A 16060-nucleotide genomic window follows, 5' to 3' on the forward strand; every position below is an offset into this window, starting at 1 on the left:
TTTGCTCAACAAAAGCATCTGATAAAATTGTTTGAACTGAGAGCAAATGTCTTTTACGCTCCAAATGTTAAAACTGTTTGTCTCTTTTGCAGATATGATTGGAAGTAGAAATGAATGTTGCAATCACACACAGGAAAGAGAGAGCAAAAGAGAGAGAGTGAAAGAGAGAGTGAGCAAGAGATGTCAAAAGAGCAAGCAGGAACTCCCTCTCCTAGGTGTTGCTCCGCTTCTTCCACACTTGAGGAACATTGAAAAGGTAAGCAACCGACTCTTTAATTAAATAGATGGCTTTTATTCCCCAGGTTGTAAATTGTCTTTAATTGACCTTAGTTACTGTGGATTCTAGGGAAAAAAAACCTGTTATGAGCTTGTAATCTCAGCTATAATCATAACTTTGCTGCGGGTAAAGATAAAGTGTTCATTAACACGGGAGTCATTGCATGCAGTTACACAAACAGGTCTGAATGCAGGTTTGCGCAGAACCCCCAGGCTTGCTAAATGTACTACTGATAGATTCCTTTCACCTTAATCACTTGTGTGGCTACACCTACTGTGTGCAGTTGTTTATTAATAATAGATCATTGTGGGGAGAAAAAAAAAGCATTATTGGGTCACATACTGTTTGAGCCCTTTAAGTTGGTTCCTTAGTATAATTGTTCTTGTACAAAACAGAAGAGGATGACAGAAAGGAAGTAGGTGGTTTCAGTCTGGTTTGAGTTGAGGACATCAGCTTTTTCTTCACTTTAGACAACATATGTGCAATCATTCTCCTTCTGTGACTTTGCAGAATCAAGGACAGGTGTGTTTTTCTTTTCACGCTCCACATCACCTCAATGGCTGACAAAAACACAACACAGGCCTCCGCTAACTCCAGCAGCCAATTGCAGGACGACGCTTCCAGAGGAGTCCAAATTACAGTCACTCTGCTTATTTTTCTGGTAAGAAATGTTCCACCTGAAGTTATTTACAAAACCATAATATGCAGCGATGGTTTTGAAAAAGAAACTGCACGACTAAAAATGCTTCAGCTATGACCTTTTATTTCCTTTGAGTTTCAGGAATGCAAAATGTACTCGTTGGTGCTCCCTGGCTGACTGAGTCTGTTGTATTTATGATGAAAACTGTTCGATGGACAAAAGCCGAAGAGAAATCAGGCAGTGACATGTTATGTTTAATTGGAAAGTCTAAATCTCTTCCTACTCTGTTTGGTTCCTTTAGGTGGGCGTATCTCTGAATGGGTTGGTGGTCTGGGCACTTGGACTACGGGGTCGGCGTCACCTGGTGCGCAGAGGCAGCACTGAGGAAACGCGTGCTGCCAGCAGTTTCAGAGTCTACGTCCTGAACTTGGCCGTGGCTGACCTTATCTTGCTCCTGCGGACTCCTCTCATGGTTGGCTATATTGTTAACAAGGGCAGTTGGCCATTTGGAAAGGAATTCTGTCACCTGATAATGTTCCTGCGATGTCTTGGGCTGTACGCCTCTGCTTTCCTCCTTTGTGCTGTGGCTCTGGAACGTTGCTTGTGTCTCCTCAGGCCTGTGTGGGCTCGACTGAAACGACCCTCCTGGGCTGTTCCTCTGGTATGTGGAGTCCTATGGCTGATGGCCTTCATCTTTTCTGTCCCCTACATCTACTTTGCTGAATTGAAGAAAGTATCCGGCAAATACCATTGCGTGGAGAGCGGAAATTTTAATCTAGGATTGTTTCTAACAGAAACAATAGCTGGCTTCATATTGCCTCTCATGGTATTCGTGTCAAGTAACTTGGCCGTTTTGGTCACCGTTAACAAAGCCATGCCTTCAACACCCAGTGGCACAACACCATCAATGGCACGTAAGATGACCAGGATGTACCATGTGCTCTTTTCCACCATGGTCCTCTTTCTCACCTGCTGGGTGCCCTACTTTGTCTGTCGCTTCGTGCAAGCCCTGGCAGAGGATAAGTCTGTTTTGTACTACTCAGCACAGAAGGCCGCATATATCTGTCTGTTTCTGGTGTACATCAAAAGTGCTCTTAATCCTGTGCTGTACGTGTTTGCTGCCAGAGGCCTGGGCCGTGCCATCAAAAATTCACTCGTCTCAACAATTGAAAGACTTTTCAATGAGGAATCCTATGAGTCCATACGAAGGAAGTCACTCAAGACCTCCCAGATCTGATCCAGATGTTTAGAACTGTTTTGACATAATACTTATAGACAACCTGATTCATCCATTTTCTATTCACGCCGAGGAGGGGCTCCAGTAGCCAAGGGGCAAGAGAAAGGGTCCACCCTGGACAGGTTCTCCAGAACTACACATGACAACAATGTACAGCTTAAACTCAAGAGCAGTTTAGAGTGGTTGATTAACCTAATCGCTATTTTTGGACTGAGAGAGGCCAACCTGGAGTGAAGTCTACAAAGAAAGGGCATTTGAGCCCGGGACTTTCCGTGAAGCTTTGGTTGATTTTTTGTTTTTATTTGTAAAATTTCTTGTCCTCCCCGGCTTAGACCTTTCCTGCTTCCCCCAATATGAACATTGTAAATAAAATCTAAGGAATGTAACCGTGAAGCACTTTATGTCAATGTTTTTCAATGTATATATGAGACAGAGAAACATGTTTTTGGGAATGTATAAAATGTATTTTGAAATTAATAAAGATTGTTTTGGTGCAAATTTTTTGTTGGTATTTAATGTACATGTACATCTATTACCTTACAAAAGATTTAAATACCCCCAGAATTTTTCCATACTCCAACTACAAACTTAGTGCTTTTGATTGGGACCTTTATGTTCCAGATTATAACAAGGTAGTTTGTAATTGTGCAAATGTTTTTATTACAATAGTTTTTACAAATAAAAATCAAATAAGTATGACACTCTGATTAAAGTTCTCCTTGCCCAGTTTAGATAATATGCAAAAAAAAAGGGGGGGCGGGGTAAAGACTTTTATTAAATTTGCAAGGCATTTCATGGAAAGGCACCACCATATTATATATGCTTTATATAATATACAATAATATATATTTAATATTCTTTAGCCTTAAGGATCAAATTAGATTTTTTCCTTTTTGAGTGAGAATATTTTTAACTAATGGTAAATTCCTCTCACAATCATATTCTACATCAGTCAAAAGTTGTTAATGTCTTTTTCACGCTAACAGAAAAGTGAAAATATATTTATCCATCCTCCATGTCTGTATAGATACATCAGAAGAAACAACTTGTAGATTTTAACAAAAGGAAACAGAGTCTACATTCAGCCGCCTTTCTCAAGTTCAGTTTAAGCAATTAATTTCAAAACAGTATTGCCAAATCATTTCCCTAAACTAGACAACTTCTCTTTTTGTCTGCTTCTGCTGAATACAATTCTTTATTATTTCTTCTTATTATTCTTTATTATTCTTTCTATATATTTAGATTGACTGGAAACTGATTTTACCAAAGAGCATAGCATCATTTATAAATATACCAAATACATTTCAGCTAAACTAGGCAGCCCGATCTGACTAGAGATAAAAAGATGCAGCAGCATGGTTATTTAAGTGTGCACATCTCTATATACTTTCTTAAAACACCTTTTTGTTCTATTTTAGCATTCAGTCTTGAGGTATGCTGCCACCTCTAACTGCAGGTTCTGGTTGTGTCAGAGACGATGTATGTGAGAATGTGGCTATTCTTACTTTTTTGCCAGTTGTTTGTTGATTCTTGCGTTGTGTGTGAATTGTGAGACAGTTATTTTTTGTTTTTGGGCATGTGCACCGACTGATGGCACCCTTTGAATTTCGTTGTCCTTGTGACAATGACAATAAAGATTTATCTTATCTTATCTTATCTTATCTTGTATCAGAGATGGACAAGAAGCTGAGTAAAGAGATCTGGTGGATCTCCTCTTGAATGTAAATAAACAAATGAAATGAGTTTTGATTTCAGGAGAAACAGGGTTAGATCAGACCCTATTTCCATCATGGGAGGAGAAATGGAGGTGGTTGAGGAATATAAATACCTCGGTGTTCATCTGGACAACAGACTGGACTGGAGATTCAACAGTGAAGCGTCTACAAGAAGGAACATAGCAAACTTTCATTACTGAGCAAGTTTAAGTCCTTAAAGTCTTGCAGCAATATGCTGCATATATTCAGTTGTAGAGATTGCACTTTCTTCTCCATCATCTGTTGGGTAGCAGCATCAGAGCCAGGGACTAAAACAGCAACCTGATAAAGAAGGCTGGTTTTATTCTGGGGATTTCTGTGGAACCTCTGGAGTTGATGATGCAAAGAGGAATTATTCACAAAATCATAAAAATGTAAAAACCCTGAAAATTATCTTCATAAAACTGTTATACAGCAATGGTGTCTTCAGTCTGAGGGTTCTTCAGATTCACTGTAATACATAGATCCTTTCTGCCCACAGTCATCAGCATCTGAGTCATTAAAGAAAATTGTCTAATACGAGTTACAACATTTAATTTAGTTTTCTCAGGCCAAGCCACATTTTTCAACAAAAGACTTCTGTCTTACCTCTGTTCAGACATATGGAGGATAAAAAGAGAGTTGTCACATGTGGATCTGACCAGCACAAGTTTGAAATTGTTGCAACTCCTTCAGTGTTACTGTAAAGGTCTTTTCAGGCATCTGACCAGATTCTGTATTGTCTTTTTATTAGTTATTTAGAAAGATCCAGTTTTAATACAGTCCTTGTTGTTCCACATTTTCTCCAGGTATTGATGACCATCTTAATTATAACCCAATATATACATATTTCTCTAGATTATTTTTTGTAACCTTCTCCTGGCTTATACCTTTGTACCATGAGGCCCTTTGGATATTTGTAATCTCTTTGTAAACTAAAGGATGAAATGGAGCAAATGTGAAAAAATCCTGACAGACTTTAATTATGGTTTATCAGATTCTCTATAGCTGATGACAGATGTGTTCACAGAAAGACAGAATGCAAAATTAATACATAAGGTAGACCAATAAATATTTAATTATTCAGGTTATTGTAGTTTTAATATTTTTTTAAACATTCCCCTCAAACATATCAGCTTGTTTTTCAACTGAACTTTATACAATCTACATCACATTAAAGTTAATTATTCCTCATGTTCTTGTGTTTTATTACACCACAAACAGCCGGCATTTTGACAGAAGTGTGTAGATGTTTTAATGCTCTGTGTTGGATCTTGTTCTCCTCTGCTTGTATTCAAATTCCTGATTTTCAAGATCTTCTGGATAAGTCCTACTGGCTGTTATCCGATCTGGGTTAGTGAGGATAACGGGGGGTTTGCAGCAACAGCCCCAAGGCATTGGAGCACTCTTCAGTTGAGAAGAAAGTGTCACTCTTCCACATGAATCTTTTTATCAATCTTGCTTTTGGTGATTGGAGATTTCCTCCAGGTTGGATTTATTTTTGGAGATGACTTATCAGGTAAAAGGACTTATGGAATAGCTGCTAGGGGTGCGTCTGTTCATCAGAGGACACATTCCTGCCTGTGTTCAGGCTTGCAGGAGGCCGGGGCGTGATTAGGTATTAATTCAGGATGCATCTTGCCTGCATGTTCGTGACACTTGGAAAAGATATGGAGGCAAAAGTACCAAAGTCAATATCCTGCCTCAAGGAAAACAGTTGTATGGATTCCAACCAGCATCACATCACTATGCTGGAATGCAGTTGTGCTTAAAAGGAAATGATACCATAGAATAACTATGTTTAAAGAAGTGATAATATTGTGCTGAATTAACACTTTCAGTTGGAAAAAAAAAGTTTCAGTTCACATAACTAGTGGTTACATCTTCTAACCTGTTAAATGCAGAGGAGGCTGGCAACTCCTTAATTGCCTTGGAGCTGATAATGTGAATTTATTTTTTTCAACAAATATTTATTAAAAAATTTTAAAAAAAACTACACAGCTACTGACTCACTCTAGATGGCATTGATTTGGTCATCAGTGTAAATTTAGAGAATCATACTGTTATTGTAGACCAAGGTATATCCTAGTTTAAACTCCTTTCTCCTGCTACTCTCTGATCTGTAATATTTCCAACTACTCCTGCCATTCTCTGATTCTTAGTTCTCTGTTCCTTGTTTTCAGCCCAATGCTTCTGTGTCAGTTTTCTGAACAAACTCCATTACCGGCTCCCGGTTTTCTCCCGTCTCTCGCCTTAACCTAGAAAGCTATTACGGTCATTAACTACTTGTGCTTGCCTTAGTTTTCTTTTAAACAAAAAAATACTCCTGGATTAGTGCTTCCTTGTTTTTTCCCCATTTGTTTTGTTTTCACTTCCAGTTAATCACTAGCAAGTTCCCAAGTTGTATTAAGCCAGGTTAAGAATGGCATCGCTTTTCTTCTTTCAAATAAACCTCTTCCTTCACTCAGGATGAGGGATTGCTGCAAAGTAAATCAGCTGTCATTACATAATCAATTGGATTTGACTACTTTGGTGGGTAATGAATACGCGTATCTGGAAAAGGACAATATAACTGAATTTTACTGGAATAATTTTAACTTATTTACATTTGGATTGCATTGGGTTCTATACAGTTAGATGTGCAAAAGATGCATTTCTCTAGTAGATTAGTTATTTCTTAAGAGGTGTAAATTAAGTTATACAATCTCCTTACGTCACTGTAGACTCATAAAAGCTTCCATTTAAAAAAAAGCCATTTATAAAAAAACATTTTAAAAACCAAAAGACCTCACATTTTTTTAATGAAACACGTTTGACTTCTGTTTCTATTGCAGAGTGAAACTTTATTTGAAAACAATATGGTATTTTAGTGACGTATATAAATGTAGCGCACGGCTGGACAGACAAAAGGCAAATATGTCTTATGTTTCAAAGTTAACAATTATAATTTTAAAATAAATGGATCAGAAAGCAAAAACAAGTTAGAAAGCAAAAACAGATCAGCTGTTTTTGCAAGATAAATCTAACCACAACAATCAACCTAATAAAAAAACCCTGAAAAAACGTTTTCTGCATTAAAAACCTTTTACGAAAAATGTGTTTCTACTTCATCTTCATAAGTTGCACCACTGCTCAGTGAGGGGAAGAGGTGATCAGCATGTTTCTGTGCCTGCAGTAATAGGACCTGGGCATCCTGGGTGGTAGCTGGTTTCTGCAGAATGATGCCCAACTTCTGTGCTGTAGTCTCACAATCACACTCTGGTATTATTTTCCGTAAACGAGACTGAAATAGACAGAATATGCAGAGGTCACTGTAGTGCTCGAAGACTGGGTTTTGCTAAAATAGCATTTGCACAAAATGGTTGCATGCAACTCTCACAAGTTAATATGTGCAATGAGATTTAAAAGAATGTTGCAATAGGAACTGCACATGCAGACGATTTCACGTTATTAAAAGAAGTAACAAGATAAAAGAAACACAGACAGTAAAGGGTTTTTTTTGTACAGCCTCAAAACTCACCTCTAATGTGATTTCCTCTGTTTGTGGCAGAAGAGACGGAAGCTTGAGAACGCATTGATCACTTATTTCTAAAATCTGCAGGTAGGCAGAAAATAATTGCTCACATTAGTGTTTTTACCACAAGCTCAAATCTCAAAATCTCAACTATCTTTTGTTGATTTCCTGTTTTCATGAGACCTTTTAGACATGTTTTCATGAGAGATCTTCTGAACAGAAGTGAAAGCTCTAAATGCCCGCATGTGAAACATTAAAGTTTTAGACAACAGTGATTCACTTCATCTCTTTCATAATCACTGTGATTTTAAAATGTCCCATTCAAGTAGAAGGCTCGAAATGTGTGCAACCAAGAAATGTTTTTTTCAAAATATGCTGAAAACTTCTTAGAACACAAGACATAATGTTCAAACATTCAATTAAAAGAAACGGTGAACGCTTTGGAATGTGTGAAAACAAAACAAAACTAAAGAATGCAATACTCAAAGTTGCCATAAACCTAAATAAATAGTGTATATGGATGATGACTCTTTGTGCTTTCACCTGTTTTGCTTTCTTTTCTTCTTCCTCCAACTCATCTCTCAGCTTTGAGCATGTCTGCTGTAAAGACACCGTCTGCTCCTCTGTCCTTTCCAGAACTCTGACAACAGCCTTCAAGTCTTCCTGAACAACCAAAATACAGATACATATTCTGTGAAACAAACACATTATGTTTTAAAACGTGTAGCTGAGAAGGAACATTATGACTGCTAAAAGGCCGACATCTGACTGTTAGGGGGAGGACACAAGGCAGGAAATGAACATGCTGTCCTTGGAGTTCATGCATTTGACACACAAGCCTGTGGGGACTTGAGCAAATCTCACACACAAACAAAATAAGATGTTGCCATGGTCTCCAATTTTTTCTAAATCCAAGTCACATTCAGGATGTGATGGCTGTGCCGCACAAACAGTTCGGCACATCCGAGGTCACATCCGATTTGAGGTCGTAGCAAAGCTACGGCCTCAAATCGTAGCAAAGCTATGACCTCAAATCCTACAGAATCAGCTTGATTGTACAGCTGATTCTGTACAATCAAGCTGTACAGAATCAGCTGTACAACTTGATTCTGTACAGTGCAATGAAAAAGCAGTTTTTCATTGGTCAGAACTTTTCTTGCAGCAAAAGCAGGGACTCAACTGAGATTTAAAGGGTCAATTATTACCTCATGATTCTTTAAAGCATGCTTTGTTTCTTTAAATTACCTAGATATCAGCAGCTATTACTTTCTTGTGGAACTAACAGAAAAGGCGACCACAGTTGAAAAATAGCTGAGGCATTGCCACAAGTATGCTCTAACCTCTACAGGAAACATCTGCTTAAGCTGCTTTTTCTGTTTTTTCATTCTTGACTTCAGCAGTGGCTGTGGCAGTGAAATGTGGTAACAGATAGCAGGAAAAATGTTTAGTTTCAATCTTGTTAAGCAACTATTTTTTTATTCATATCAGTCTACACCCAAAATATGACTCTGAAATCACTCATGGAAACTGAAGATAAAGCAAACAAATCTTACTTTGAACATGTCTAGATTTATTTTGTTAACATGATTCTCACCTTCAGGGAGTTCAGCATCGTCTTTCCGAGCTCAGACTTCTTGGTCTCCTCCTGGTGGCGTTGAGATGAATGAATCAGATCTCCCCGTTTCTGCACTGGAACCTTAAGTTGTGCACAATGAGCTAACAACCTGGGAAAATTTGCAGAAAACATATCATTCAGATTGCATCAGAAGTGGCTGACGTCTCACAACCACACTGGATTCTATACCGCGAAATAACTTGATCCATGTTTATCAGTGTTTACTGGAATCTCAGGCAATATATGAACTCACAGGAGCAGCACCTTCCTGCTTGATAAGTTTCTTATCTTCCACATAGGAACCCAAATGTCACCAAATTATTTATTTCAGTTGCTTTTGATATCACATCCACCTGAAACTCCCTAATAGAGTTTAGGTAAATAAATCTTTGATGAAATAAATTAGAATGCAATTGAATAATCCTGTATTTGTCTTTAAACATGAAAAATTCATAAGGTGTGCATTTCACATATGACTTATTTGATGTATTTAGACTGAAATGTTAAACACTCACTTATTTTTGATGATGTTTAGATGTTCCTGGCTCTCTTTCTTCCCTGCCCGCTTTAAACCAAGTGTTGCTCTGTCAACAAAAAGATAAGGGGTTATTTTCATTTTTCATGCATAGTAATTATTTAGCTAAGCAGTCCATGAAGATCTTTGTGATTTTGTCATTGCAAGCAGTGATAACATTAATTTGTTATATTTAGCTCTATTACACTATGAGTTTTTGTAATAGTTGCTGAAGATGGATTTAAGCTTGAGCTGCACAGCCTATCAAATGGCAATCATCATTGCAATCAATGTGCACTGTACTCCAACTGACTGCTTATATGTGATACTTAGCAGGATACTATAATTAGAATAAGCAAAGAAAAAGAGATAGGAAAATATGGGTTGTTTGTAATTGATATTGCATTGTTTAGCCACAGCATGATAATTATGTATCTTGATATGATGCAGCCCTAGTTTAATCCAACTTGCAGTGAGTGTCTCATAAGTGTAAATATGTTTACACCTTTAACTTGTGATAGCAGCATTGCTATGAAAAATGCATGCAGAACTGACCATTGTTTAATTTTTAACAGAGACAGCTTAAATGAGAAGTAAATTAGCTAGTTTTTATTTTGAGATAGAAATCAGCAAAAAAATAACAACAGAATGTGTATATTTATTACAAGTGATATGGTCACCACAGTATTTGATAATAATATTTTCGCTGCATGGTTTTCTAATATCTTGGTGTCCTAATACACACCCTCATGATCAGATGATTTATAAAAGGCTTAATAGTTTGCAAAGTGAAACATTACCAGTGTGAGACTCACAGTATGGATAAGTCCAATATGTTCTCCACAGCATTGATGGTGGACGGGGGCATCGGCCTCCAGCTGTCCTGAATGGTCATTTTCTTTGACGCTGAAGGTGAATCTCCTTTAGCTTTTAGGAACAAGAACAAAGAAATATCACATTAACAACAAATCTGTCTCCTGTATCTGAGCAGTAGAGTAAAGAAGCAGATTTTACCTTTTCTCCTCTTAAGTGGGTTTGTGAGGGGGATCTTCGCATCATCACCTTGCTCCTGATCCTAAAATAAGTGACAATGGCTGATTGTAGTAAATTTACCCGCGAAACAAATCAGTATATAAAACAGTTGTGTGTTTATAATGTCTCACCTCTTTTGCAGGAAATCCCGACGCCTTTTCTTTTGTCTTTTTCGGGTTGGGGGCTTTAGTTGGAGGTCGTTTTGAGCCTCTTGACGGATTCATAGTGTTACCCGTACAGAAACAGCTAGCTAAATAGCTAACCACCAACGCCTTAGAGCTTAGATAGCATTAATAAGTCGAAAATTACTTTGACCAATATGTTTAGACTAGATATGATTTAAGACACAAACGACACAGCAGAAAAAGAGCAACAAAATCTCAAAACTAAGGTACCGATATGTTATAATCACCTATCGACCTGTGTTTTCGCGCTGATGTTTTCGAACGTTTAGACTCATAGCGCATGCGTCATTAGTGGGTGGTCTTACCCAGAGTCATGGTTGCCAGGCAGCACGTTACGGCGACTGTAGCGTGCATGAGATGATCAAATACTTCATATACATCTACTGATCTTGACGGATATAAAAGCAGTATAGTCGTTTCGCTATACGAATTTATGATACTCCTGCAAGGCTAAGATGTGGCAACAGGACGCCTGTAAGACAAAACACGGGTCGAAACTATACTATGACCACAAAACCTTTCAAACCGTCAAATAACTTTAAAAGCGTTTTTACTATAAAAAGCTTCTCTGCGTCTGCATACAGCGTTTCCTCATATTCTGTCACTCCCATAAATGGCAAATCATATTTCTCTTGGATTTATGGTTTTAAAGGGGTGTTATGTATTTTCCAGGCCCACGGTGCCGTTTTATAACACAATCAAGGCACTATGTCACCTCCACTTGTTATAAAAATGCTGTAGCCTATGTCAAACATAATTTAAAAAAAGTACTACTTAAGTTTACCTGCTTCTTTAACCTCCTACTCTTTCTGACGCTCCACCTTCAGCACCTCATCTTTCTATTATGCCATTTACAACGGTTGTAATTTGCATAAGCCCTTTTCGCACTGCAGGGTTCGACGAGCAGCCTTGCCGACTTCTGATCGGTTCAGTTGGAGAAATGTTATTTACATTTACCATTAAATCTTTGCCATTAATTCCATCAGGTGTGTAATTGGTGCTAATGCTAGTCTGAAGGAGTGTGGGGGATGAATGCTCTGTAAGGTGTTTGCTCAGCTGAAGACTGCAGCTCCAGGAAGGAGCTTTGTGAAAGTAGGCGGTGCATTGTGAGAGTAAGCATGTAGGCACCCCTGAACGACTCAAGGATTCCTGAACCACACATGAAAGAATTAAAGCAACAACCCAGGTATATTTTTGAATAGCTAATAACATTATAAGATAAAAACAAATTTAAAATCATGTTTAAGAAGCACCAATAACTGAGAAATACTCATTAGTGAGGTTAACAAACGAGGCAAAAGTACCTGATTCGACTGACTTGCCGTCATTAATTGAATAATAATTTGAATATATTTAAGGAGTAATCAAAGTAGATAAATACAGGTTAATTTTCTTTTTTTGCTATAACAGATATTTCACTGCAGATATGCAAGAAAACAGCTTATATCTTCACTATGAACTTGTAACATTTTTATGCTAAGCTATCAAAAACATCTACTTACATTCATATAGGCTATCTCTATTTGTGCAAAAATATTTTTTTGGAAAAAAAAAATAAAACATTTACTTTGTTATTTATATGCAATATAGAATGAAAGTTACCACAAAACACACCGACATATTAGTAGTCAAATTAACCTATCTGTTCATATTTTCATTAGCTTTGTATTTTTCTATGAATTAAGTGAGATGTTATTTGTTTTCACTTATCCCATGTTTTATTTGTTGATTATGAGTCAGAATCAATTAGCTCGATAGTAATAAACGCAAGTCATTGGTTTACATAAGCAAAACAAACAAAAAGAGACTCAACAAAATGTGTCATTGAAAAAAGAAAGTCGTTTCTGAAAGTGAGGGAGTAAAAAAATTCAGGTCAAGTCTTCAGACATGTGGTCTGGATGATGTCGGCTGTTGCCCAGGTCCCTCACACTCTCCCCGGAAAGTGAAATTTGCCTGTAAAGCGTCCATTGTTGCGCAGGTCAAATGGACTAAGCACCTTCCTGATGCCCATCATGTTGCCCTGGGCTATCTGCTTGAAGGTCCAGGGATTCTGGTTGTTCTCCTCCATCTCGTTCTGCTTTCTGTGCATTTCTTCCAGACTCTCTCGGCTCATTACCTGAAATAATAAAGGCAAAGCATTGCTTTATTATGTGAAAACCAATTGTAAAATAAACCAAAAATGTTGTTTTCAATCACTTTGACTTTAGTGACGTTAGAAGATGGCTTACAATACTGAGAATATGAACTGTTTGTTAAAAACAAACAAAACAAATAGATACATTTGTTCTCAGAATTCAGGGTTTTTCTGATGTATTTTCTGTTTTCAATGTGTCTAATAAAAATAAGGATGAAAAGAAATGTGTACAAAACAATAGCAAGACCAGCAAAGTTGTGTCACTTAGAGACAATGCCAATGAGGAAAAGCCAGAAAATGGAGGTTGCAGAGGAAGGAAGAAGGCAGCTGCATCCTGTACATCAGCTGAAATTATTTAAGGGTTTTTCTTTGTATCCTGAGCAGTTGTTTGGCCAGCAATTGAAATTATGTGGGGCTGCCTGACTGCAGATTGGTTTTTAACAAAATCTTTCATTTTCCACTTCTTAAATGGAGCTTAAACACTGCTTATTGGCAATGTTCAATCAATTTTAATACCATATTTCATTTTAAATAATATTCAAGCAGTTTAACTGATCCACTGATAATTGTCAAGTTTCCATTGAGGCAGAGTCCAGTAAAATCAGTGCAGCACTGAATGAAAAACGGTGAGATGGTTACTTTTAAAGCCTTATGTAGAAACTAATGAGCCCTTTGCTGGGTGAAAATGTCCAGGTTATAGAAAGTTTTGGTCTGAGCCATCTAGGCAGTTACTGTTGTGATTACAGTTAAAACAGAGCAAACAATTATTTGATGATATATGACTTCAATGTACCACTAACCATGTGAAAAGAATAGTTCTTGTATCATCATTCTTATACTCAGAAAATGTTGAAAAAAATGGAAAATTCTGCTAGGGCATGTGAACTTATTATCTGCCCTAGCAGGTGATAAGTTGCTAGGGCAGCTTATCATTTTTTTTTTTAAAAAAGAGAGAGAGAGAGCGAAAGAAAGGGAGGGAGGCAGGGAGAGACATCTGATTTCACACACAGACAGACACTTGAGAAACGGGGTAAGGCTGCGGAGGACAAAACTGTTGGTGGCATTTTCAGCAGGGCCTGAAATGCACATTTACAGCTGGGGTACAGCTGTAAATGTACCCCAGTTTGGTTTCTTTTTGCATTTGTATTTAAACAGCAACTGGAACAGAGCACACTCAGATCCCACCTTAGCAGGAAAGGGCAGCTTCTTGGCCACTTCAGTCAAGACATGCTCAATCTCCCCCAGCTCCACCTTTCCTCCCAGCTCCACGATCAAACGTCCATACCGGACCGGTGTCACGTAGTGGTCGATGGCTCCTTTACCGCCGCCCATGCGTTGGCCAAGGCCTTTACGCGTGATTGGCTTGTACGGGGCATTGATACGCCACCGGGCAAATGTCGTGTGGGCATCTATCTTTCGGTTAATTGTTAGACGGATCATCTCTAAATGACCCCAGTGCAGGTAGCCTCCGCCCATGGCCTGAAATATAAAGCAGGAACGTTACTTTGATATTTAACGCTCAAACTCAGCCATTTAATTGTGCAAAATAAAGTTAAAACATGTGGAGAAATGTGACATTAAATGTCATAAAAATGCCAAAAATAAATAAATCATACTGTGGTACAGCTGTGAAATATGTAACAGGCAATTTCAGCTGTCAGAAAATCATCAATAGACATCAGTGCACTCACAACGATTGCATACTGCCCACAAGTGAAGGTATTTGCTGCCCTGGCCGGTCCTTGGATATCCCGGAGCTTCTTTCTCTCTTTCTTGGCCTTTTTTAGGTTGGGCACCTTGTTCAAAAACTTCAGTTTGGGTTTCTCTGGCAGCACAACATCTTTAAGAGAGGAATACGGACAAAATATTAAGATACGGGACAAGAAATGAACTGAGGAACTCTAAACCCTGCATCCATGAAGTGGAACACAAGGCATGTAAGAATTACTGCACCACATACAGCAAAGCTCCAAATTATTTACCGCCCTGACAGCTTAAAATTTTCCAACATGATTACCAGATAATCTGTGGAGGGAGCCTTAAATTAGATAAAATGTTAAAAACACCAGTGAAAATGTGTACAAATCTTGTCAGTAACTATAAGACTTTTGAAATTTGAATAAAGAAGCTTAAATCATGTAATGCCAGGATTTTTCTATTGATTACTGAGGAAGCGATAAATATCTTTTGACATAAATGTATATAACATCTTATATTTTGTTTTATGACCTCTTGACTGAGTGATGTCTGTCTTCTATCACATTAGTAACAAACTTCTTAGTTGAATGACAATAAGTTTACATGAAAAATCAGACATCTGAATAATTTTCAACCAAACTGTAGAAGGTAGTGCATAATTATCAATATCTTGTGTGCTCAAAAGAAGTCTCATATGAATAAGAAGTAGATAAAAGCTTACTGCTGTAGTCTGGGATGACTGGAAATGTCTTCAGCCCAGCAGCGCAGATTTTCAAATAGCTGTGCAGAGGAGCTGTGGAGTAAATACAAAGTGCAATTTGATAAAACGACAGATTGTGATTAACTGCGACTCAAACCCCCCAGAAGGTCTTGGTGAGGTTTAGGTTTGAATTTGCATTTAACTTTGAGTTAGCATAACACTGAATCAATTTTTGGTTTCCAGCTTTATGAGATATGTAGCTCAATTGCTGTGCCATGCGTGCTTCATATGATTTATTTCTGTTAATTTTCATTTATTAATCGGTAATTGAGAATTTCCAAGAGTCCAAATGCATCACTGTTAACACAAGCCTCGTTACCTTGCTGGAGACCGTGAGTTCTGGAGATTACCGTCAAGCCGCCGACAGCGGCCTTGATGAGGGAGATCATTTTGTACAAACCGATACTAAAAAACCGCAGTTTTTATTTCGCTTGATTCATAGATAGGCATTTTAGAAATACCAGCAAAATACTGTATTTTTAGGAACGCCACACGCTGAGCAAGGTCGCTGCCATTTCTGTGCAACAAATACTTCCGCCAAGATGAGGTAGGCACTTCCTGTTGAAAGTGACTTTCAAAATAAGCGGTGCTTTAATGTCGATCACTTTTCTTCAAACATAATTTCTGCATAGATCAGTTTCTTTGGCACATTTGTAAAGTTTATTTGCTCCATTCAGAATTTCATTTAGTACCCTCAATGAAAAAATAAGCGACATACTTG

At 37.9% G+C, this 16060-nt stretch overlaps 3 protein-coding genes across 5 annotated transcripts; 1 reads left to right on the forward strand and 2 right to left on the reverse strand.

The window, feature by feature from the left end:
• The first annotated feature begins 137 nt into the window (after positions 1-137).
• Positions 138-2652, forward strand: LOC116719179 (C5a anaphylatoxin chemotactic receptor 1). Of its 3 annotated transcripts, none has more exons than XM_032561614.1 (3): positions 138-256; positions 788-938; positions 1219-2652. In XM_032561614.1, exons 2-3 carry the CDS (start codon positions 834-836, stop codon positions 2152-2154), a joined length of 1041 nt encoding a protein of 346 aa, XP_032417505.1. In that variant the 5' UTR covers positions 138-256; positions 788-833; the 3' UTR covers positions 2155-2652. The 3 variants fall into 3 exon arrangements, with proteins under 3 accessions (XP_032417505.1, XP_032417503.1, XP_032417504.1); XM_032561612.1 differs by having other exon boundaries at positions 164-255; positions 818-938; XM_032561613.1 differs by lacking the exon at positions 138-256 and adding an exon at positions 287-692.
• A 4057-nt stretch (positions 2653-6709) lies between these two features.
• On the reverse strand, positions 6710-11029 carry cenpq (centromere protein Q). The gene is made up of 8 exons (XM_032559805.1): positions 10694-11029; positions 10545-10605; positions 10346-10457; positions 9532-9600; positions 8996-9125; positions 7945-8064; positions 7408-7482; positions 6710-7170 (listed from the first exon to the last, which is right to left on the reverse strand). Exons 1-8 carry the CDS (start codon positions 10784-10786, stop codon positions 6973-6975), a joined length of 858 nt encoding a protein of 285 aa, XP_032415696.1. The 5' UTR covers positions 10787-11029; the 3' UTR covers positions 6710-6972.
• A 1045-nt stretch (positions 11030-12074) lies between these two features.
• mrpl16 (mitochondrial ribosomal protein L16) lies at positions 12075-15887 on the reverse strand. The gene is made up of 5 exons (XM_032560280.1): positions 15659-15887; positions 15301-15372; positions 14573-14721; positions 14067-14360; positions 12075-12863 (listed from the first exon to the last, which is right to left on the reverse strand). Exons 1-5 carry the CDS (start codon positions 15726-15728, stop codon positions 12672-12674), a joined length of 777 nt encoding a protein of 258 aa, XP_032416171.1. The 5' UTR covers positions 15729-15887; the 3' UTR covers positions 12075-12671.
• Positions 15888-16060: the final 173 nt, after the last annotated feature.

Source organism: Xiphophorus hellerii, chromosome 4 (assembly GCF_003331165.1).
Source record: "Xiphophorus hellerii strain 12219 chromosome 4, Xiphophorus_hellerii-4.1, whole genome shotgun sequence".
NCBI lineage: Eukaryota > Metazoa > Chordata > Actinopteri > Cyprinodontiformes > Poeciliidae > Xiphophorus > Xiphophorus hellerii.

Excerpts from the sequence above, each read along its gene's own strand:
- mrpl16 (XM_032560280.1), bottom strand. The coding sequence starts at position 15,728 with ATGATCTCCCTCATCAAGGCCGCTGTCGGCGGCTTGACGGTAATCTCC. Across the intron at positions 15,373-15,658 it reads AACTCACGGTCTCCAGCAAG|CTCCTCTGCACAGCTATTTG; the intron begins GTAACGAGGCTT and ends TTTACTCCACAG. Across the intron at positions 14,361-14,572 it reads GTGGGCAGTATGCAATCGTT|GCCATGGGCGGAGGCTACCT; the intron begins GTGAGTGCACTG and ends TTTATATTTCAG.
- LOC116719179 (XM_032561613.1), top strand. Across the intron at positions 939-1,218 it reads TCACTCTGCTTATTTTTCTG|GTGGGCGTATCTCTGAATGG; the intron begins GTAAGAAATGTT and ends TGGTTCCTTTAG.
- cenpq (XM_032559805.1), bottom strand. The coding sequence starts at position 10,786 with ATGAATCCGTCAAGAGGCTCAAAACGACCTCCAACTAAAGCCCCCAAC. Across the intron at positions 10,606-10,693 it reads CGGGATTTCCTGCAAAAGAG|GATCAGGAGCAAGGTGATGA; the intron begins GTGAGACATTAT and ends CACTTATTTTAG. Across the intron at positions 7,483-7,944 it reads AAGAAAAGAAAGCAAAACAG|ATTTTAGAAATAAGTGATCA; the intron begins GTGAAAGCACAA and ends GCCTACCTGCAG.